General features: G+C 35.7%; 1 protein-coding gene across 4 annotated transcripts in view; it reads left to right on the top strand.

The window, feature by feature from the left end:
• Vps13b (vacuolar protein sorting 13 homolog B) overlaps positions 1-23,359 on the top strand; it is a 515,578-nt gene that overhangs the window by 320,952 nt on the left and 171,267 nt on the right. For all 4 annotated transcript variants that reach the window (XM_069991130.1, XM_069991132.1, XM_069991133.1 and 1 more), the window contains exon 34: positions 22,024-22,711. In XM_069991130.1, the coding sequence (XP_069847231.1) occupies positions 22,024-22,711 (688 nt within the window). The remainder of the gene's footprint in view (positions 1-22,023; positions 22,712-23,359) is intronic.

The raw sequence follows: 23,359 nt of genomic DNA on the forward strand, positions 1-23,359 counted from the left end.
GCACTATCCCTGTGCTCTTCAGCTCAAGGCGAGCACTCTACCACTTGAGCCACAGCGTCACTTCCGGTCTTCTAGTGGTTTATTGTAGATAAGAGTCTCATGGACTTCCTGCCCGGGCTGGCTTTGAACCGTGATTCTCAGATCTCAGCCTCCTGAATAGTTAGGATTACAGGTGTGAGCTACCGGCGCCCGGCGCCATCCTGGATAGTATTAAAACAAGTGGACAGGGAACCATGAAAGAATCTAAGTGGTAAATTTAAAGATGCTTACTCTATGATTCTTTTGATTTTTGAAAGTTTGAAATTTTTCATGTTGACTATTAGAGGGAAGTTTCTAAGAATGATAAAAAAGCCAGGCATTGATGGCTCACACCTATAATCCTAGTTACTGGGGAGGTCGACATCTGAAGATCAAGGTTCAAAACATGCCAGGCAAGAAACTGGGAGACTCATGTCCAATTAACCACCAGCAAACTGGAAGTGGTGCTGTGGCTAGTTAGCCACAGCACTAGCCTTGAGCACAAAAGCTGAAGGACAGCTCTCCAGAAAACATACTCCATTGGTCTCACTTTGTGAATGTCTAGAGTCCTATATAATTTATCATGTTCAGGTATATTCTTTTGTCTTTTACTATCCAGTGTGTTTACTTGTAGATTTACAGGCACATTCTAGGTACCACAGATGAGGGAAACCATGCAACCTATGTTCTTTGGGTCTTGCTTATTTCACTTAATATAATTATTTCCATGTTTTTCCATTTCCTTATGAATGGTACAATATCATTCTTTCTAATGGATGACTAGAATTCCATTTTGTATATATACCACATTTTCTTGATTCATTTGTCCATTGAGGGGGCATATGGGTTGATTCCATGTCATGGCTATGGTAAATAATTCTGCAGTGAACATGGTTGTGCTGGTGAACATGGTTGTGCTGGTAGCTTTAGTGTGGCCTTGTTTGTGGTCTATTGGATAAATATCCAGGAGTGGAATTGCTGGGTCATAGGGAAGCTCTATGTTTAGTCTTTTGAGGCATCACCATACGACTTTCCAGACTGGTTGAACAAGCTTACATTGTAGTAGAGTTCCCTTTGGCCACATCCCCACCAGCATTTGTTATCGTTAGTTTTCTTGATAATGGCCATTTTAACTGCAGTAAGGTGGCATCTCAATGTTGTTTTGATTTGCATTTCCTTTATGGTCAGAAATTTTGTACATTTCTTCATGTGTCTATTGGCCATTCTTACTTCTTCTGAGAAGTTGCTCTTTATTAATTGGGTAGTTGTTTCTTTGAGGCTTTATTTTTTGGGGGGTTAATTTTTTTGAGCTCTAATTATATTTTAGATAAATAAGTCCCTTATCTGATGCATAACTAGTAAAAATCTTCTCCCATTCTGTGGGCTTTCTGTTTACCTAGTTTTTGTTGCTGTTTTTGTTTTCTGTTCCTTTTGTCTTATATGTAAGTTTATCTTTTTTGAGGAGGGTAAATGGTGAGCACAGAAATAGTAAGACAAAGGGCAAACAAATGCAGCAATGATATTTGCTAGACTTTATGTTGAAAATGAATTATACAACTTGGGGTGGAGGTGGTCAGGAGGGAAAACCTGGGAGAAAGCATAATGAGTACATTTTTTTTTTTTTTGGTCGGTCATGGGGCTTGAATGGGAGAAAGCATAAAAAGGGTGACACTGTTCAAAAAGAAATGTACTTATTACCTGGCTTATGTAACTGTAACTCCTCTGTATACTACCTTTACAAAAACAAAAAATTAGGAACAGTGAATAAAAAACAAAGCAAACTTTCTGACATATATAGGATTTTATATGCTAATGACACAGTACACTGACTTTTAAGAATTGTTAGGTTCAAGATCATTTGACTTGAAAAATAACCTTTAGATTATTTCTTAACGTACATAGTAAAATATAAACTTCACATATGTTTTTATTATCTCAAAAATGAGGCTATGTATATAGAAAATACATAGTTGAATAAGTAGCTGATTTTACATCAAAGAACAGTACTAAATAATAAGTTTAAATATTTAAAATTTGAGACATATGTATTTCAATGTATTATAACAATTTACTATTAAGTAGCATGCTGAAATAATTACCAAAACTATTGTAAATAAATTATACACCACCTTCATATATAAAATGCTTATCAAAATTGGAAGGAAGTTCAAGCCCCAGGAGTGGCAAAAAAAAAAAAACTGAAAGGAAATGGAATTAAATAAGGAATACAATTTAAACAAAACAACAAAAATAACCTAAAGCAAAAAGTGCTGAAGGCATCATTAAAGTAAGAGAGGGCACTTGCATAGCAAATGCAGGATCCTAAGTTTCAGACCCCACTATTGAGAAGAAGGCAAGGACAGAGAAGAAGAGGAAGAAAGGGAATGGAAATCAAAATTCTTCTTAAGACTTCAATGCAAATGATGTTTCTGGAGAATCACTAGAATGATACTCTCCTCCTATGTCACCAGTATTCCATTTTTTCATGGAGAAATGCAAGTTCTCAAGTTTTCTGCCTTAAAATTTCTTGAATTGACTTTTTTGTAAACAGCCTGTAACATAAGGATAGTGAAGCACATAGGAGGTCTTACTAAATATATAGCAGGTAGCACTAAAGAAATGAAAGGGAAAGCTGTACATAGGAGAATCAGGAAGGTGACCTTTATTGAGTCCCTGTTTTCTATGTGTCCCAGTTTTCCCAGCCTTAGAACTCACACTTTACATAAGATGGCACTCCTCTTAATAAACAATTGTGATGTGCGTCTCAGAGTGTATTGGAGAAAGAAAGATCCTATCAGATCCCTATATGCCTTCTAGTCACCTAGAGTTGAGAAATAGTTCTTAAAACTTGATATTATTCCCATGCAGTTTTCCTGCTTACTTGCTAAGATTTGATGAGAAACTAGACTGTCTCCAAATACTGGGCCTTGTCGTCTCCAAAGCTTTCCTCAAGGCTTCCAGTTTCTTATAGAGAAAACTGATTTTTACAATGATGGTTTTTTGGGTTTTGGCTTGGGTTTGTTTTGTTGTTGTTGTTGTTGTTGTTGTTGTTGTTGTTGTTGTTTTGTTTATTTTGTCAGTCATGGCCTGAACTCTGGGACTGGGCACTGTCCCTTAGCTCTTCAGCTCAAGGCTAGTGCTCTACCTCTTGAGCTACATCACCATGTTTTCTGCTTATGTGGTGCTGAGGAATTGAACCCAGGGCTTCCTGCATGCAAGGCAAGCACTCTACCACCGAGCCACCTTCCCAGCCCTACAATAATGGTTTTTAAGGCTCATAAGATTAGGCCCTCCATCACTGTCTGAACTCTCTTCCTACACACTCTCTGTTGGCCCCTTTGCTCTCCTTTGACCATTCCTGGTATGGTTGCTGCTTCTAGACCTCTGCAAGGACTCTTTCCAGCAAATCTACTCAAATGTCTCCTCTTAGAAGCTTTCCATGACTACCTTACTTAAAATTGAAACCTTTTCTCACAATTCCTGATCCTCCTATAGCCTATTCTTACCTTTTATTTATTTATTTATTTATTTATTTATTTATTTATTTATTTATTTAGTGGGCGGTCGTGGGGCCTGAGCTCTGGGTCTGGGCGCTGTCCCTCAGCTTTTCAGCTCAAGGCTAGTGCCCTACCACTTGAGCCACAAGCTACTTCCGGCTTTTTTTTTTTTTTTTTTTTTTGCTTATGTGGTGCTGAGGAATCGAGCCCAGGCCTCATGCATGCAAGGCAAGCATTCTACCACTGAGCCTCCTTCCCAGCCCCTCATCTTTCTTATGGCACCTGTGATCTGCTAACATACAAGTTACTTAGCTATTACTTCTTCCCACCTTCTCAAAATATACCTCCTCAAAGACAGGGTTTGGTTTGGTTTTCTTTTTCCCTATTATGTTCACCATGCCTTAAATTACTGGGTGCTTGGAGCTTAATTAGGACCAATATACTAAATGAATAAATGTTGGATATATTTAATGAATAATTGTAAGTGAAGAATTTCCAACTTTATCAAGAAGGTGATACTGTGCTGATTCTGCCAACTGAGCAACAAGAGCCCTATAAGATAGAAGTAAGAGATATTTGTAGCAGTCACAGAAGTCAGGGTATGGTTTGGTATAGCTGGATTTAAGGTATCGAGTTTAATTGACCCAATATCAAATAAAGGTTACTGGTTTCATATGCCTTGTAGATAGTGGCCAGTACAGGTTTGATTGCTTTGTTTGATTTGGTTTCTTGTTTTCTTCTAGTACTCTGACAAACACAGTTCTTTGGGTTAAAGCACTAATTTGTTTTTCCTGTAAAATAATCTATTCCTTGGAACAGAAACATTAGGTCATTGTAAGTTAGATAGTTTTTAGCATTAAATTATTTAATTTATAAAAGTATGTGATTTAGATGGAGTTTGTGGCCTGATGATGTTTAGAAGAGTGCCAAAGTATAAGTCACAGAAGATGCCATACAAACCATACTGTCTCTAATTCTATGGAGAATTTAGGCCAGGGGAGTGTAGGAAAGAGACAGAATTAGTTATTGGCATGTGATAGATTTGAGATACTGATTGGGCTTGAGAAGCAAGTGATGAAACAGATGAGAGAATTTCCTGTTTTTTTCTTACAGCCTTAGATCTGGAGGCCTCTCTTTCAAGGGAAGGGAGATTCTTTTGTTATCAAAAATGTGACATTTTACTGTAATACTGTAATTGTACTCTTGCTCAACATAATTGGCTATCAATGATACACCACCTCATATGCATTATGGTGGTTGCACCCATAAACACAGTGAACAAGTATGAATGAGGAGATGGAAAAACTGGAACCTTCATGCTAGGGAAATGAGAATATTAATAATATTAGAGGCAGTATTAGAAAAATGAAGATAAAAATATTAGCGGTTACCTAGAGTTCACAGGAAGTTGGGAAAGTGACCAGATGAAGTGACTGTTAATGATGATAGAACTTCTAAATTGATTATGGCGTGTGACACAACTCTGAATATGCTGAAACTGCTCTTTTGTATGCCTTAATAGGATTACATATTATGTTATCCCTATAAAGTGTGTACTTTAAATTATATGAATGACTGTAATTATAAATAATGGAATGGTGTTAAACCCTAAGCAAGAATATCTTGCCTTTCGTGACACATGAATAAATCTGAAATGCATTGTATTGGTTTAAATAAGCTAAGTGCAGAATGACTAGCACTGAATAATCTGACTTATATCTACAAGTTTGCCAGGCATCAGTGGCTCAAGCTTACAATCCTAGCTACTCAGGAAGCTGAGATCTAAGAATCAAGGTATGAAGCCAGCCTTGGCATACAAATTCAAGAGACTGATCTCCAATTAACTAGCAAAAGACAGCAGTGGAGTTTTGCCTCAATTAGTATTGTACCAGCCTTGAGTTAAAGAGCTAAGTAAGAGTACAAGGCCCTAAATTCTAGCCCCAGTATCAAAAGAAGGTGAACTGTGAACTCATAGAGAATAGAATGATAGTTATGAGAATAAAATGATAGTTATGCTAGAATGATAGTTATGGGAAGAAGAAATGGGGAGTTAATCAAAGGGTACATGAGATCTGCTTCACAGAAAAGTAACATAGTCAATAATAATATGTATTCCAAAATAACTGAGTAAATTTCAAATGACTTACTACAAAAAATGATAGACAAGAAAGGTAATTAATCATTAATGATAATTAATCATTCCATATTGTGCAGATGTATGAGAATACCATATTCTGTCCTATAAATGTTTGTAATTATGATTTATCAGTCAAAAATAATATTAGGGCTGGGAAGTTGACTCAGTGGTAAGGTGCTTGCTTTGCATGCATGAGGGGTTCGATTCCTCAGCGCCACATAAGCAGAAAAAAAAGCTGGAAGTGGTGCTGTGGCTCAAGTGGTAGAGCACTAGTCTTGAGCTGGAGAGCTGAGGGACAGTGCCCAGGGCCAGGGTTCAGCCCCCATGACCACCACCAACAAGAACAACAATAACAATAATAATAATAAATATAGCAAGGATAGTTGACTGAAATATAGAAAGGATAGTTGAAAGTGAGCTTTGTTGTTCTCAAGTTGTATACACTGTATAGTCTTGCTGTTGTGTGTTTTACATATGATTATGCATCTCCCCTCCTCCTCATCCCTCAACCACAAGCCCATTGCCCCATAGCATTTTCTCGGAAGAAAAGATACTGTGGCCAAGAAAAAAAAAAGTGGTTTGAAAATTTCTTGAAACAATAATCCTCAGAACCTCTTCCAGCTCTAATAAAGCATGATTCTGATGCATTGAATTGAGAACTTGAGTTTGGCCAAGTTTATTCCACTTTAACTCCAGGTCAGCAAAAGACAAACTGTGAATAGAAATGGTTTTCCCACCACATAACTGTACACAGGTGTGACTTAGTGGAAACTTTGGAACTTAGCCAGGTCTTCAGCTTGCTAGTACAGTGCTCTAATTCTAAGCCCTACTTCCTATTCTTGAATATAGTGATTTGCTATAATAGAGATACCTGGTCTCAGTACTCACAAATGGTGTCTTTTTTTTTAAATTTCATCTTTCAAAGTGTATTAATGTAGTGTTGAAGGCTTTCTGTGTGAATCTAAAGTGATTTTTTAAAACGTTTTCTTACTCAGATATTTATAATTCAGATTTATCCATTTCTTCACTCATCATCCTATTCCTTTTCCTCTATTCATTTAATTACAAAGCACTTACCAATCAAGCATCCATGTCCAGCACTGTGTAATAGTGAACAAAATCACTTAATCCCTGTAAGGATTTCTTTTACCATCTAGTAGACAGATTGACATTAACAACAACAAAAGCATGAAGTTTTGTAATTTGTAGGAAAAACTTATTAAAAGAAACATCTAGGAAATAGACTCTGTAAGTTATGATTTAAATGAAATCTATTGAAGTCCAGCCTCTCCATTTACTGTATAATTTTATTTTGCAGATTATCATTTCTGGGCCTGTTTCTTTGTCTTAAAATGAAGCAAATAATAGTGTCTACAGAGTTATTCTAAGGATTAAATGAATTAATGTATATGATACAGATAGAAAAATATGTAGCACATTAAATATCTCAACTGTTGTCTCTTTTGTTTTAGAGAATATCAGGGAAATAGGTTATCATTGTTACTGTCTTTATCACTATCATCATTGCCATATGAAGAAAACTGCCATGTATATCTACTTTGTGCAGAACTTTACAAAAGTGGATATGGCATGATCCTGGACTCAGAAGCCTATGGTCTAATTAAGAGAGAAAGAGTAAGGATTAAATGAAAATTGTAGTAGATGCTAAGTGACAGATAAATTATAATATTTCCTATAGAATAGTAGGCAAGAGAATAGTTGCTGTGGCCTGAGCAAAGGATGGCCTTGCAGAAAAAAAGAGCCTTTCAGAGAAGGACAGTCCAGGCAAGGAGGACAAGATATATGACAATGTGAAGGTAAGATGAGGATAAAGTTCCAGAAGGGAGAATTTGAATAGAGAAAATAGTGAGGGCTGTGTTAAAAGAGATCCCAAAATAGTACTTAGGTTATTCAGAAGGCAGAGTTCTGCCATGACCATATTCTGAACTTGAATACCAAAATAAGAATAAGACTTGCCATTTATCTGAGACATACTGCTTCATATATTTGTTCAGATTCTCAAAATCATCATTTCTAGTTTCTAATGACCACTCTCTCCTGTCTGTACATTTTTGTCAATACAGTTTTTCTTTAGCAATTTTCATGGATTTGCTTTAAAGTTCTCATATTTTCTCATTGTACATAACAAATGTAAGTTTGTATTTCTCAAACTTGAACATTCTTTAGAAATATCAGGCATTTATTATAAGTGCAGATGCCTGAATCTCACTCTCAGGAAAAGTTCTTCTGGCAGGGATCTTGAAAAATTGCTTTATCCAGTGCTGTCAGCAATGTTGACTGAAGTGCTATGAAGCACTGTTTTGATAAAGAAGGACATACACAAGAGTCCAAGCTTTTCAAATTGCCAGCTAGCCTCTTGCTTTATCCTGCCTTTCCAGCCTCATCTCCTATTATTTCCATTGATACACATTCGTGTAAGCCACAAGGAACATTTTTTCCCCACACATTCACTCATGCTCTGAAAGTCTTTTTTTTTTTTTTAATTGTTTGTGTAGTTTTCTCAGCCTGCAGGTCTCTATTGCCATTTCAACAAGTCTAGATCATGACTTCAGTCCCGGTTCCCATTTATCTGGGAAATTTGTTTAGTAAATGAGTATGTCTCCAACTAGAAGGCAGGCTCCAAGCTTAATGACCTTATAGGTACTCCCTCACCTAGGGTACTAATGATTACTTTGCAAATGATTCATAATTCAATCATTAAATATACCAAGTCCTGTTCTAGTTGCAAGTAATAAAGTAAGGGGGAAAACGCAGGCAAATGTTCAGTTTTCATGGATGCATTTTTTTTTGGGGGGGGGGGGGTCCAGTTGTGGGGCCTGAACTCTGGGCCTGGGCATTGTCCCTCAGCTCTTCAGCTCAAGGCTAGTGCTCAATCACTTGAGCCACAGCACCACTTCTGGCTTTTTTTCCTTTTGCTTATGTGGTGCTGGGGAATCGAACCCAGGGCCTCATGTATGCAAGGCAAGCACTCTACCACTAAGCCACCTTCCCAGCCCCCATGGATGCATTTTTGTAGGACAAATGTTGTAAGTAAACATGGAAGATATTTTGAGATTACCTTGGTAGTCTAATAGGACATATTGCAATAAAAGGCAAGTGAAAGAAATTTTAGTAAGAGCAACTTTGCAAGATAAGGTGGGAAAACTGTGCTTTTGAGGCCAACTTGTCCTCATAGCAAGACCCTATTTCAAAGGGAAGGAGGGAGGGGAAGATACAGGAAGGAAGGAGTGAAAGAGTTTGCTTTTGTAGAATAGGACAGGCCACTGATAATACAAAAAAGCAGAAAGAGCAATTAATTAAATAAAGGAATGATCAGCAGTAATTGATGGAGGTCATGAGAATATGTCTGAGACTTTTGAAAAGGAAATAAAGTGTTAAAGTACATAGTAATATTTGGGGGAAAAGGCATTTTTAAATGCATGATATTTTGGATATGTTGTTTGTGGTTTTGGTGATGGTGCATCCAAATGGAAATGAATTAGAAATTCATTTCTAAGTAGCAATTAGAAATACAGAAATTGATCCAGGCACTTGTAATTCCAGTGAGAGAAAAGGAAGAGACAAGAGGAGGAGGAAGAAAAAGAGGAAGGAAGATAGAAATCTTATTGTGACCTAGGCCACAATAAGTTCAGTTCAGAAATATTTTGTGTTTTATTAGTCTTGATGTATAGGTCCAGATTTTTTTCCTAAGAAATAATTGATGTCTTATTAACTGAGTTTTCTAGAGATCATGGGATCTAGGGATCATCTAAGCCATATTTCCTGATCTTTGAGTATTTACCAATAATGAAACATATAAACAACCCAGAAAACCATCTCAAATGGTATGTTTTGGAGAATTGTTTTCTGATTAAGAGTTTGACTTATGTAGTTGGAGGGAGCAGAAAGACAGCGTACTTCAATTAGGGAGTCCTTCAAAGTGAATACACACGGCACTGGTGGTTCATGCCTGTAGTCCTTACTATTCAGGAGGCTGAGACCTGAGGTGTTGGAAGCCTGCCTAGGCAGAAAAGTCTTTGAGACTCTTGTCTCCAATTATCACCAAAAAGCTGAGAGTACAACTGTGGTTCAAGTGATAGAGTGCTGGCCTTGAACAAAGAAGCTAAAGGAAAGCACTCAGTCCCTGTGTTCAGGCCCTAGAAGCAACACACACACACACACACACACACACACACACACACACACACACACACACACACACACACACACACACACACACACACACACACACACACACACACACACACACACACACACACACACACACACACACACACACACACACACACACACACACACACACACACACACACACGCACACACGCACACAGGGTACAAATAGTGAGTGAATATTTATAATTCTTAGCAAAACAAGCAAAGTTTGGACAAATGATAAAAGCATTGCAATTCCATCAGGGTAGAAAACCTGCTTACCAAAGTCTAGAGAATCTTTCTACATTCTCATAGCTGCTCAGATAAAAATTATATATTACTGATTCCTGTTTTTATAATATCCAATATCAACTCCATCAGTATGGATTATATAATTATCTAGTATCTCCCTATAACATTAATGCCATGGAAGCAAGAACTGTTTTTTTAAAACTATCTTCCTAGATAGTGCCTACTAAAGTCAATGTACAATAATGATTTGTTGAATGAATCAACAACTGTAGAGATAAATTTTATTCTACATTTTGCTTAATTTTGACATGAAGAAGCCCAGGGAATATTTACCCAATAATATTATCACAGCTTTGCTGCAAAATTCAAATCTATTTGGAAATATTATTAACAGTATAACTTTAAAATAATACAATTTTAAAGGCATTTACTTCTAGATCATTTAGAAAACTATTAGTAAATTTGGTCACTCTATTCTGATAAGATTAGCTAGTAATCCTATGCTAGATGTGATTTAAATTATTTTTAATTCACACAGATTGTTTTAGATTCTTCATAAGAAGGAGAACTCTTAATTTTTCTGCATTTATCATGCAAATGTAAAAGTATTTGAGACATATAGACATGGACAAGGGTCATTTTAACAATAACCAAAAATAAACTCAAGAAGAATGTGAATTACTCTACTCCTAAAATGAACGTGAATGACTTCTAGACAATTTTATGAAAACTTTTCTAATGTGGATGAAAATAACTATGAAAAATACTAGGTGGAATTTCAAGTTTTAAAGTAAAGGCAGCTGAAACATTTGTCAAAAGCACAGTACAAGGTCCTTGAACACTCTTTCCCTTCATTCCAGAGAGAGCAAGGGTTTTACTCCTGAGATGCTTTCCAATCTCATACTAGTTGAGGCCGTGATTAAAAGTGCTGTAGGAATAATTCATAGTTTTTGAGACATCTTCTTTGGAATTTCTAGACTTAGAAGTTACCATTTTTTTCTAAAATTTTCTAAAAATCTAATCTCCTCCTTCTTCCTCTTCCTCCTCCTCCCCTTCTTCCCTTTCCCCACCCCTTCCTCTTTCTCTTCCTCTTCCTCCTCCTGTTCCCATCCTCCTCTCTCTTTCTTCCTCCCTCTTTTTTCCTTTTTTCCTACTCCTTTTTCTTCTTCCTTTTTTTTTTTGTGCAGGTATTGGGACTTGAACTCAAAGCCCTTCACTCTTATTGGCCGTTTTTGGTCATGACTAGCACTCTGCTGTTTTAGCTACACTTTTAAGTTTAACCTCCAGTTCTGGCTTTTACTGGTTAATTGGAGATGGAGTCTTGAGACTCTGCCTGCCCTGAAACAGGATCTTCCAGTCTCAGGCTCCTGAGTAGCTTAGATAATAGGAGTGAGCCAGTGGTACCTGGCTGCTTTCTAATTTTTAAATTGTTATCCAAGCAGACCTATATGATCAGAAATATCCAAACTTTTCATATACCTTCATAAGCATTGATGTTCTTAAAACATCAGTCTTTCTTTCTCTTTCTCTCTTTCTCTCTTTCTCTCTCTCTCTCTCTCTCTCTCTCTCTCTCTCTCTCTCTCTCTCTCTCTCTCTCTCTCTCTCTCTCTCTTTCTTCCTTTCTTCCTTTCTTCCTTTCCTTTCTTTTTTTTTGTCAGTTGTGGGACTTGAACTCTGGGCCTGAACACTGTCCCTGAGCTGTTCAGCTCAAGCCAACACTCTACCACTTGAGCCACAGTGCCACTATCAGTGTTTCTTGAGACATAGCAGAATATGAAATTTTACTGACAGTGTTACGCTGGGTGTTGGATCACACCTGTGATCCTAGCTACTCAGGAGTTTGAGATCTGAGGATTACAGTTTAAAGCTAGCCCCAGCAGAAAAAGTCCTTGAGACTCTTATCTCCAATTAACCACCAGAAAACCAGAAGTGGCGCTGTGGCTCAAAACTTTTTTACCTGATTTAGCTAATACTTCCAAGTTTCCAAAATTTGAAGAAGGAGGTTGATACAATCTCAGCATTTGTGTGAAAGATCATAGTGACTGCTTTCTTGGAATAACAGAAAAAAGCAAGTTTTTCTAATGGAAGATTTTTTAATGGAAGAAGAATTGGCTGCAGGACATAAACAAATATTTCTAACATCTGGATTACTTTCATCATTAGATTTTAAGGTATTGATAATAGATGACTGAGAAAAAATATGTGGCTTTAGTTCAGTTTGGATTTGATCTGTCATCAAGAGTTAAAGGAGATAGCCAATAAAATTTGTAAATGACCCTCAATTCTGAATACAGTAAAATCAGGAAGATAATAGAGAACACCGAAATTTGGGCTACTTTGAAGAAACTCTAGAGATAACTGAACCAAGTTTAGTAACTAGACAATTGAATAATGAAAATCACTTCAGTATTTTAAGTAAATAGTTAATGTTGAATATACTTAACCATTTCCAGGATTTTTTTCAACTTATACTGAATATTGGGAAAATAATTTCAAAAGCATACTGTTTTCTTGCTTCATTTCCATACTCCCTATACAATTTCTTTAAAGGAATATATGTGATTTACAGATAATATTATCAAATACGAAATTGTGTGTATCAGTACACATTTCTCCAAGTTCAGCATCTGCCAAGTGCTAGTGACTCATGCATGTAATCCTAGTTACTTGGGAGGCTGAGATTTGAGAATCATGGTTCAAAGCCAGACCAGGCAGAAAAGCCCATTAGATTCTTCTTTCTAGTTAATCACCAAAAAACCAGAAGTGGTGCTGTGGCTCAAGTGGTATACTGCTGCCTAGAGCACAACCTCAGGAACAGTACCCTAGCCTTGAGTTTAAGCCCCAGCACCAGCTCAAAAAAGAGAGAAAAAATTAAGTCCGTCATTTCCAGGCACAAATGCACTGGAATAGTTAATAAGCAGTATGTTTCTACACTGCTGGAGAAGCTAAATGCAAGCTTTTCTGCTTCTCTCAGAGAGTACATGGGCTTGGTAAACTTTCATCTGCTTCAGTTAGGGCTGATTCAATCTTAAAGCAGGTTTATGAGAGTGGCTGATGTGATACAGTTGTTTCTAGTAAAATCAGACTAGCTCTGAGGAGCCAATCTTAGTCAGTCTTTGAGTAAAATTCTATGAGAAACAGACTGTAGCTCAGACACAATTGTAAAGGCTGATATAATGAGGACTTTCAGTTGATTTAATCCTATTGAAAATCTTTAAGCAGCCATGGAACAAAATGGTTTCCACATTGACAGTGGAATGAACCTTAGATTTCATAAGTATGAAGAGTAGTTACCTTATACACACAGTAGCCACTGCTAAAGAATTAATACATGACTGTTTCTTAACCAGGTTGTTCTTTCTGATAGAGACACATCAGTTTTGATTAAGATTTCCAAAATGTGTCAACTTTTCCTTTTTAAAAACTGAATTCATTACTAGCAGAAAACATGTCAAACTTAGAACATAATCTAAATCAATTACAGCCATACTTGAACAAAAATGGACAACTTATTCTTTTCAGGGCTGTGGGGGGGGTGAGGAGGTGGGGGGGTATGCTGGTCTTGGGCCTTGAACTCCAGGCCTGGGCACTATCTTTTTGCTCAAAGCTAGTGTTCTACCACTTAAGCCACTGCCGCCACTTCTGGCTGTTAGCCCTGCATATAAGCTAAGAACATGACATCATATTATAAAGGGACAGATAGGCACAAAAGTCTAAAACTCAGTAACAAATGAAATTTCAATAGGGAGACCTTCAATTTACCTGTACCCATATGGGTAGGTTGTTGAACATACATTTTTCTTTTCTTGTCTTTTTTGTTTGTTTGTTTTGCCTTATCATATTAAAACAGGCACTAAGAGTGATCTAAACATTGTAATCAATTAAAACTAGCCCTGGTCTGTTTTCATAATTTACAACTTAAATTAGTTTACAGGCTTTAGTAAAATACAACCTTGACTAAACTATCTCTATTTCATTTAGTAGTGCAGTATCTTGGAATGTGAATACTCGAACTGGTACTTAACAGGCAATAGTGGTCTCATACTGCTGCTTCAAAGAACTAGAAAAATAACTTCATGAAAGAGAACCTTTGAAACTACAGGACTCTTTAGCATTCTATCTGTTAAGCAATGATGGGAATCATTAGTTCTGCTCTTTTGCATAATTACAGCACTATTGTGAAAACTTTTTTTGTCATCCAACTGGGGGCAATTATATAGAATGGCATCTTGTATAACATTTGGTCCAGAAAAAGAACATATTTCTTTTTATCTTTTTTTTCCCCTTAGCACTCTTGGTTCTATAGTATCCAAGTTCATGCAGTTTATATTTGGCTTTTAAATAGATTGATTGGTGGTACTGAAGGAAATGTTTCAAAAAACTGAAGTCAATTTATTCTTTTTAATGCTTTTTAAAAACATCAATGTTACCCATAAAGTGATAAACATTTGATGTATAATATGCTATTGAAAATTTGAGATAAAATATACACTTCTTATTTCCTTGATTAAAATAATAGTTTGCTACCAACATAAAACCGTCAGTGTAAACCATCTCTTTGTAAAAAGCCTTTGATTCCTAGACACAATTTCATTCCCAGCACATGATCCCACAAACTCCTAAAAAGATACAGCTAGTTGACATGTTTAGGAAGTAGATATTTTTTTAACTTTATAAACATATTTGTAATTTCAACATGTAAAGCCATTAAAATACCTTAACCAATTATTTTTACTGTGTTGGATCTTGTAAGGTAGATATGACATTTACTTGTTTGGAAACAGTACTGCCTTTTAGCAGTAGCAGAAGTAAAATTAGGATATATGTCACAGAGGTAATTGTCACTTTGATTTTGTGGTTTTACACTTGACCTCATTATAATTTATGAGTGTGAAAAAAAAAGATCCAAGATATTTTGATCAGGGTTAAAGTATAGCTGTTGCTGGCTGGAAGTATTACTTCAATGTTGTTGTTATATAAGTATTTATTGATAAGAAGGTTAAAAAAGTTATGGTTATGTTCATTTTGGTACATGGTGATAGAACAATTTAAACAAGTAATACAAACTAAATTATTGTAATAGATGCTGGTTTTCCTTTTATTTGAGATGATTAAAGCAAAAATTATTTGTTTTAGTCCTTTTCAGTTCATAAGCCATTGGTTTGCACAGATAGATTTTTTCTTTAAAATTTTCAAAATTCATTTATTTTCAACATTTTTATTAATGTGGATGACTTCTGAATATGCTTATAAAACATTGGTATGATCCAACAAGAAATTTATTTATTTATTTTGCCGGTCATGGGGCCTCAATTCTGGGTCTGAGCACTGTCCCTCAGCTCTTCAGCTCAAGGCTAGTGCTCTAGCACTTGATCCACAGTACCACTTCTGGCTTTCTCTGCTTAAGAAGTGGTGCTGAGGAATCAAACCCAGGGCCTCATGCATGCAAGGCAAGCACTCTACCACTGAGCCACCTTCCCAGACCCAACCAATAAGAAATTTTAATCAAGCTTTCTTTCACTATTCCAGAATGCTACTGAAGAATATCCAATTAATATCATCAGAAACCATTTTAATATATTCTTTACTGTTGTTGTCTTATTCAAGTATGGTGATGTTTGCAACACCTAAGACACTGTGGACCTTACTAAATTCTAGAGTAAGCTAATAAACTTACCTATCTCAAAATAATAAAAGAGGAATTCGCTTCAGTTTCCTAGCTACTAGTTAGTACAGCTTTCAGCACCTCTCCATGGTTGCTAGTGTCTGTACCACATAGCTGCTAAAGCATGATGGGAAAATGTACGGAAATGATCTAAGAAGTAAACTATCAACTTGACATGTTTTCCTAGCTATTGAAAACCTCATACTGAAACCCATTGATAGTGAAACTGTAGAATTCTTCTGATTTAAGTACCATCTGGTTGTGCTCAAGGCTTTAAAGCTGTTATCTCCACATAAAATTTCAGCGCTCTATACTTTTTTCTTCACCAAACTATCCATTTTTAAGCCACAAATATTTTTCCAGCCCTTTCAGATTTTATCTAAAAGTATATTTTAACAGTATTTTAAAAAGTTCTTAAACAATAACAATTTATCTTGATGGATGGCATGCTATGTTTTTTCATTTTATTTTAATTAGCCATTGTGGAACCAAATTCCCTTTTGTTTTAGTCTTTTGAATATTGTTTAATTATTGTTATCATGCCAGATATCTTAAAGGTTATTTTACCAATACAGTTTCATTTAACATAACCCATATGGAATCAATAGCCTAGTTTCCTAAAGTGAATGCTTGGAAAATCTTACATTCATATGTTAAGAGTACACATCCTTTCCTCATTAGTTGGAAAGTACAGGGATTTTGGCACTGGTTCTGTGTGGAAGCATTGTGCAGCTTTTATATGGATTTTGTTTTTAGCCTTTGATGACACTGTTTAGAATAGGAAGTATCTAATAAGTGAAGCATTTTGTCTCAAGTGCTGCCAGTGTGTTTAATATATGCCTGGAGGTCTGAAACATTATCTTCTTCACTACAGTAATATGCATTTAATTCTCTGAAAGCAGAAGGTCGAACTTTTAAAAGGGACGCAAAGTACATTTTCAAACAGAATAATTCAAAACATATGGAACAAGGGACCAGAGTAATGTACAGTTGGTTTTTATGGTTTAATCATGATCATGTTAATGCACACCAGTAGCTAATTAAAGAAAACTTTTATTGTTCACTTTAAATAAGTTAGGTAAAGAGTGGGATAGCTGATATAACAGCATGGCCCAGAGATACACACTGCACTCGACCAATAGCAAGCAACTTACTGCTATTCCTGACAACTCATTATTAGTATCCTTGGACAATCCTAAAGCAGTTATTTTCAGAGTGATTATAATATGAGCATTTCGTTATCCTTAAAGGAATGATTAAAAATCAGTGCTCAAGTTTCGGGGCCAGTACACAAATTAATTATAAGATATTTCTCAATAGTAAGCCAGATACTATTCAGTTAACTAGATAAATCTGCAGTGGACTTGTGCTTAGAAAAATGGAGAAATACGAACTTTCAACCCCATTTCAAGAATTGTGTTTTCTAGTATTGGGAGAGTTACTCTTGTTTTCTTCCATTCTGCCCAGTGTGACTAGAATTAGTTGTTGTCTAACCCATGTGTCCCAAGCTGATAGCTGCCTGATTATTTATATCTCAATGTCATGCTGTTTGACATGTACTAGAGTCTAATGTAGCAATCCAACACATAACACTAAACTTCTTTAACTTTCTCTACAGATGGCTTGTTTTGCCATGCATGTAAGTACCCATAGGAACATTTAATTCACTTTAAAACAGGAGAGGTTAGGTTTTTTTAAAATACAAATCTGTAAATCAGAAGAATTTTGAGCATAGACACTATGCTTATGATGTTAACAATGCTTGACTTTCCTAATTGAAAGAATAAAAATAGTTTAGGAAACTTGGGAATTTTTTATTTGAGTTTTCCATGGAACTCAACCTAAGACTTCTTCGTTAACTACATTCAGATATTTAGTGGTGATGCCTCAAGATGTGGGCAGTAATCCTTGACTTCTTAAATACTTGATTATATTACTTTTTCACATGTTATAATGTACATAACTTTTGACCTTTTCTGCTTGTGCTAGACATATACTAGTTATTGCAAATAAGGGAAACCATGGGACCTATGTTTCTTTGGGTCCAGCTTACTTCACTTAATATAATTTTTTCCAAGTCTTTCCATTTACTAATAAATGGGGCAATGTCATTCTTTCTGATGGAGGCATAAAGTTCTGTTATGTGTGTATATATATACCACTAGTGCTCTACCACTTGAGCCATGGCACTGCTTCCGGCTTTTTCTGTTTATGTGGTACTGAGGAATTGAACCCAGAGCTTCATACATGCTAGGCAAGCACTCTCCCACTAAGCCACATTCCCAGCCCCAGCTTTTTTTTTTAATTTTTAAAAATTTTATTTAAAGATGATGTACAGAGGGGTTACAGTTAGAAAAGTCTGGTAATGAGTACATTTCCTTTTGAACAGAGCGCACTATTTTAACTTTTAGTTGTTCAGTATCTTTGAGTCACAGTAATGTGACAAATACTATAATAACAACTAGGTTATTTTAAAGACATCGAAGTAGAAAAGACTACCTATACCTAGAAGGGTTGCAGACATCTGTGTTAACAAGGTGAATTTTTTGTTTTTTTGTTTTTTTGTGGGGGAGGGGGTTTGTCGGTCATGGGGTCTGAACTCTAGGCCTGGGCGCTGTCCTTGTGCTCTTCAGCTCAAGGCAAGCACTCTACTGCTTGAGCCACAGCACCACTTCCGGTTTTCTAGCGGTTTATTGGAGATAAGAGTCTCACGAACTTTCTTGCCCCGGCTTGCTTTGAACCGCAGTCCTCAGATCTCTGCCTCCTGAGTAGCTAGGATTACAGGTGTGAGCCACGGGCGCCCGGCTAAGGTGAATTTTTTTTATCTGACCATTCATTGGCTACTTTGAGCAACCTTACCTATTCATGCTCCAGTGGAGGAAGGGAAGGACGGAGATTAAGAGGATACAGCACAAAGGTGAAGGATGGTGATCAAGAAAGTCTCCGAAAAATACATCTGGGAAAGACTTTAAAGGGAACAATATGAGGAAGTTTTCATCCACATATATTTACATTTTAATCTTAATTCTAATTTTCTATGCATTTTTTTCATTTATTACTATATCAGAAATAAGCATATCATACAACATTAGTACATTCTTTTCAGTGTGCCAGGGCCTATACTGCTCCGGACACCTGGATGCTTTGTCCCATTCTCTCTGGCAGTTTTGCATCTGGTAAAAGAAATAGGTATGTAGTAGCTGCCTATCATTGGGAATTTTCTACAGGCTCTATGCTGACTTTTCTAGGTAGACTAAATTCTCATGACAGCCTCTTAGCAATAATTAGCCTTATTTTACATATGATTATGAGGCCATGGAAAAAATTGTAATTTGTCCAAAATCACATAATTAGAGACTACCAGACTTGATTTTAGTTCTGTCTGACTCTGAAACATGTGAGGTCATGCATTATTAATGATGAAGGTATTTTTGAGAAATGCACTACTAGGTGATATCATAGTTGTATGAATATTATGCACTTGTACCAACTTTAGTTATATTGTGTGTGTGATCCTTTTGGTCTTTGGACATGAGATGAAATCAAGCACTAGTGAAAATAATAGTTATGATGTAGAGATATAAGTAAACATAGGATGTATGTGGATATTGTAAGCAGGACACAAAATACTGTTTTACAGTAAACTTTTTCAAAAATAGAAAAATGCACAGTGTGGGGGAGTGTAGTTGTGGAGGTGGGAGGGAAGGGATGGTAGGAAAAAACAAAGGAGGAGGCAACAATGCTTGATAAGAAATGTACTCATTACCTTGCTTATGCAACTGTAACCCCTCTGTACAGTATTTTCACAATAAAAACTTATTTAAAGAATTTCATAAACAAAATGTTGTATTACCTGAAGGCAAAAAAAAGAAAAGTGCACAGTAAAGTAATGATAAAATATATGGAATAGCATGGGACTGTTTTATTTGTTCTGGTAGATAACTAAAATTCAGTTGATAAATAATAAAATTTCATTTGTTTTGACAAATAACTAGGGCTTATAAGGTCAAGGAAATGCTGTAGTCAGGGGAAAAGCACAGTCTAGATCCAATGATTTAAAACATGACACCTTCCACTATCAGGATTAAATTCTTTTGTTTCACATAACTAATGTTAAATTCTTTTAACAACGTCTTCCTTCTTTATCAATGTAAAATCAATTAATAAAAAATATTGTTTGTAAAAACTATATCATTCTTCTTAATCATTTATTGTTTATAATTTTATATTCTTTTATAATTTTATATTCTTTTATAATTTTATAATGAGCCATTGACACAAAGCTTGTAACAGTAGCAAGTAGCAAACATATGTTTTTTTTTTACCTTGACTATTAAGAAAGAGTATAGAGCATTGTGGTAGCTAGAATGTGCCTTTAAATTTACAAGTAAACACGCTGGATGGTTAAATATATATACTAGGACATGATAAATTATGAAGGTCTGTAGGCATTTACACACAGTGAGACCAAAGGAGGATATTCTTAGGAGATGATCATCACAGAGAGATAATACCTATGTGCATCTGATCATATAAAAAATTTATGGAAATGAACTCCAGGAAATGGAAACAAGAGGTTTCTCTTTCTTTGTTGGTGTTTTTGTTTTCTTTTCCTTTTGTCTTGTTTGTTCATTATCTGTCTTTGGGAGGGTAAGAAGAGGTACAGAAATGGTGGAACAAAGGGTAAACAAATGCAACAGTGGTATTCACTAGACAATGTTGAAAATGAACTATACAGCTTGTGAGTAGGGATGGGAGGGAAAACCTGGGGGAGAGTGACAGAAAGGATAACATTGTCCAAAAAGAAATATACTTTTTATCTATAACTGTAACACTTCCATACATCACTTTTTAAATAATAAAAATGCATGAAAAAATATAGAAACTAATAAATTATCACCCAGTTATCCAGTACTTTGAGGATATCTTTCTGTTGCTAATAGTTATTCAATCACATCAGCCTTTTTAGAATGGTATTTGGAAATACTCAACAACTTTAAATATTTTCTTATCATTTACTTTGTAATTCTGCTTCTGGAAGTCTGTCCTAAAGAAGATTTTCCTATATATTTGTCATATATATTGGTTGGCAAAAATTGAAAACTTGAATTCTGATTATAATGGAATAAAAATACTATTTCCAACATTAAATAATATTTTATGCAACTTTAAAATTTCTATTTATAAAAACCATAATAGCATATAAAAAACAGGGTTTACAAACTTGCCTCTATAGTATGATTATAAACACAAAGGGGTGTTCATAGGGTAGAACCTGTACCGAGGAAGGAAAAATTGCTGATTATCACTGATGGTCGTGTTTACTGATACAGTGGGAGTGGAGATGATTAAAGGGGCAGTTGTCTATTCTTAAGGATTTTTCCATAATTATTTTGATGATCCCGTATTACTGCAAAGAAAAAGTAAAGAAAATATCAAATAGCTGGTTGGTAGATTGGCTGCCTTGGTGATGGATCTACTACTGCCCCTGCCACCGAGGTTTTTTGTTTGTTTGTTTGTTCTCTACTTAGGAAGTCATTAATGAAAAATACTGAGAACTAGTCTTTGTTGCACACACACAAAAATCTATCCACCCTGACAGGCTTTAATTACTTAATTCCTGGATTGATTTTCCTCAGTTACTTACATTTATTCTATTTTAGGAGAAATGAACATTTTTGAAATGGTATGCAGTTATCTTAGTTTATTGTTCTTTGTCCTTCCTAATTTAAAACTACTTTCCTACTATCCAAAAACCTTTAAATCAGTTGTATAACCAGAGTAAACGATATAATATTGGCTGTACTCATACAAAACATAACTCAACCAAAGATGAATATAGTTTGGAAAGAGTTTAATGTATTACCTGAAAGACTATTTGTAAAGAATATTTACCAAAGCAATTATTTGAGGAGGCAATAAAAATACTGTATCAAACTAAAGTAAGAAATTCTGATAGTCAAAAGTATAGTTTAGGAGGTAATGCTGTGGCTCAAAGTAGTAGAGCACTAGCCTTGAGCACAGAAACTCAGAGATAGCCCCCAAGCCTTGAGTTCAAGCCCCATGACCCCTCCCAAAAGAAGTATATTTTAATGAAGGAAATGCACATATGATGGTTTTTCCCAAGTATTTCTTGGCATTTTATTTTCTTTCAGTGACCTACTTTATGAACATTGTTATGTTACTTTAGATTCATTTAAAAATTTTCCTTTAAACAGCATATTTACATAATAACACTCATTATGTAACTACTTTGCAATGTGTCTTTGTTTTTCCTACAGATGTCTAAACAAGAACAGAAAGAACTGGATGCATTTGATGGTGGTATAGCTGAAACCTGGTCTCGGTATAGTGGTGCCCAGGACAGTGGAATTGGCAGTGACAGCGTTAAAATCAGAATAGTGCAGATAGAGCCACACAGTGGTGCCAGTCAGCACCGCATTGCTCGTCCCTCACGCCAGTCGTCAATTGTAAAAAATCTAAATTTTATTCCCTTTGACATATTTATTACTGCAAGTAGAATCTCACTAATGACATATTCCTGTAAAGCCTTACCCAAATTGAAATCACAAGAACAGAAAGAAGGTGAAAAAACAGGCAAGAGTTCATTGAATTTCCCAGAAGTTGATTCAGATGCTGCTAAGCCTGATCAGGCATGTATTTCCACTGTGACAGCAGAAGATCTCTTAAGCAGTAACACTTCTTTCCCTTCTGGGAAGAAAATAGGGGTTCTTTCTCTTGAAAGTCTCCGTGCATCTACAAGGTCATCTGCTAGACAAGCTCTTGGCATAACAATTGTTCGGCAGCCTGGTCGACGAGGAAATGGTGACTTGGAGCTAGAACCATTTCTGTACTTCATTGTGTCCCAGCCTTCCTTGCTTCTGAGTTGTCACCACAGAAAGCAGCGAGTGGAAATATCCATTTTTGATGCTGTGCTTAAAGGGGTAGCTTCTGATTACAAATGTACAGGTAAGAGCCTTCAAATTTATTGGAGTGCGAATAACTGCTTTGTTATACATTTTGATTCCCTAGATTCAAGATTGATTGTACAGAAGATATCTGGCAGACTGTACAAGTGTTCTTTTCTCTACAGATTATGTAAAGTACATGTCCCACTGATGAATCATGTTAAAGTAAAGTTTGAAAGTTTACCCTTAATATTCTTACTGTACTTCTAAATATTCTTTCCCTCCCCCCACCTGGGAGCTGACTGAAACAAAGACTCTTTCTTAGTTATAGAGATGCTTAATAATTTCCAGTGTTTAGGAAGCATAGCTTTTTAAATATATGTTAATGGCCCATAGATATACTACTATGTTAATGAAAACAAAAGAAAAAGAATTTCCTTTTTTAATATAGAAGTGTTAAAAAAAAAAGCTGAATGATTTAAAGGTTTTTTTAAAGATTTTTTTTTATGTATCTACCAAAAAAAAACTATTACATTGGCAACTAAACTCCTACAGCCCATCTATATCTTTCTTATAACCAGAGAGCATCCTATATTATAATAATTTTATGTAACATATTCAGTGAGCAAATGTTCAGATGTAAGATATATGAGTTGTAACAAGGTTAGTGGAAATAGGATCAAGGAAAATATGAGAGACCTTATCAATA

This window comes from Dipodomys merriami, unplaced genomic scaffold, assembly GCF_024711535.1.
Source record: "Dipodomys merriami isolate MVZ:Mamm:240054 unplaced genomic scaffold, mDipMer1.0.p SCAF_4, whole genome shotgun sequence".
In the NCBI taxonomy this organism is placed as follows: Eukaryota; Metazoa; Chordata; class Mammalia; order Rodentia; family Heteromyidae; genus Dipodomys; species Dipodomys merriami.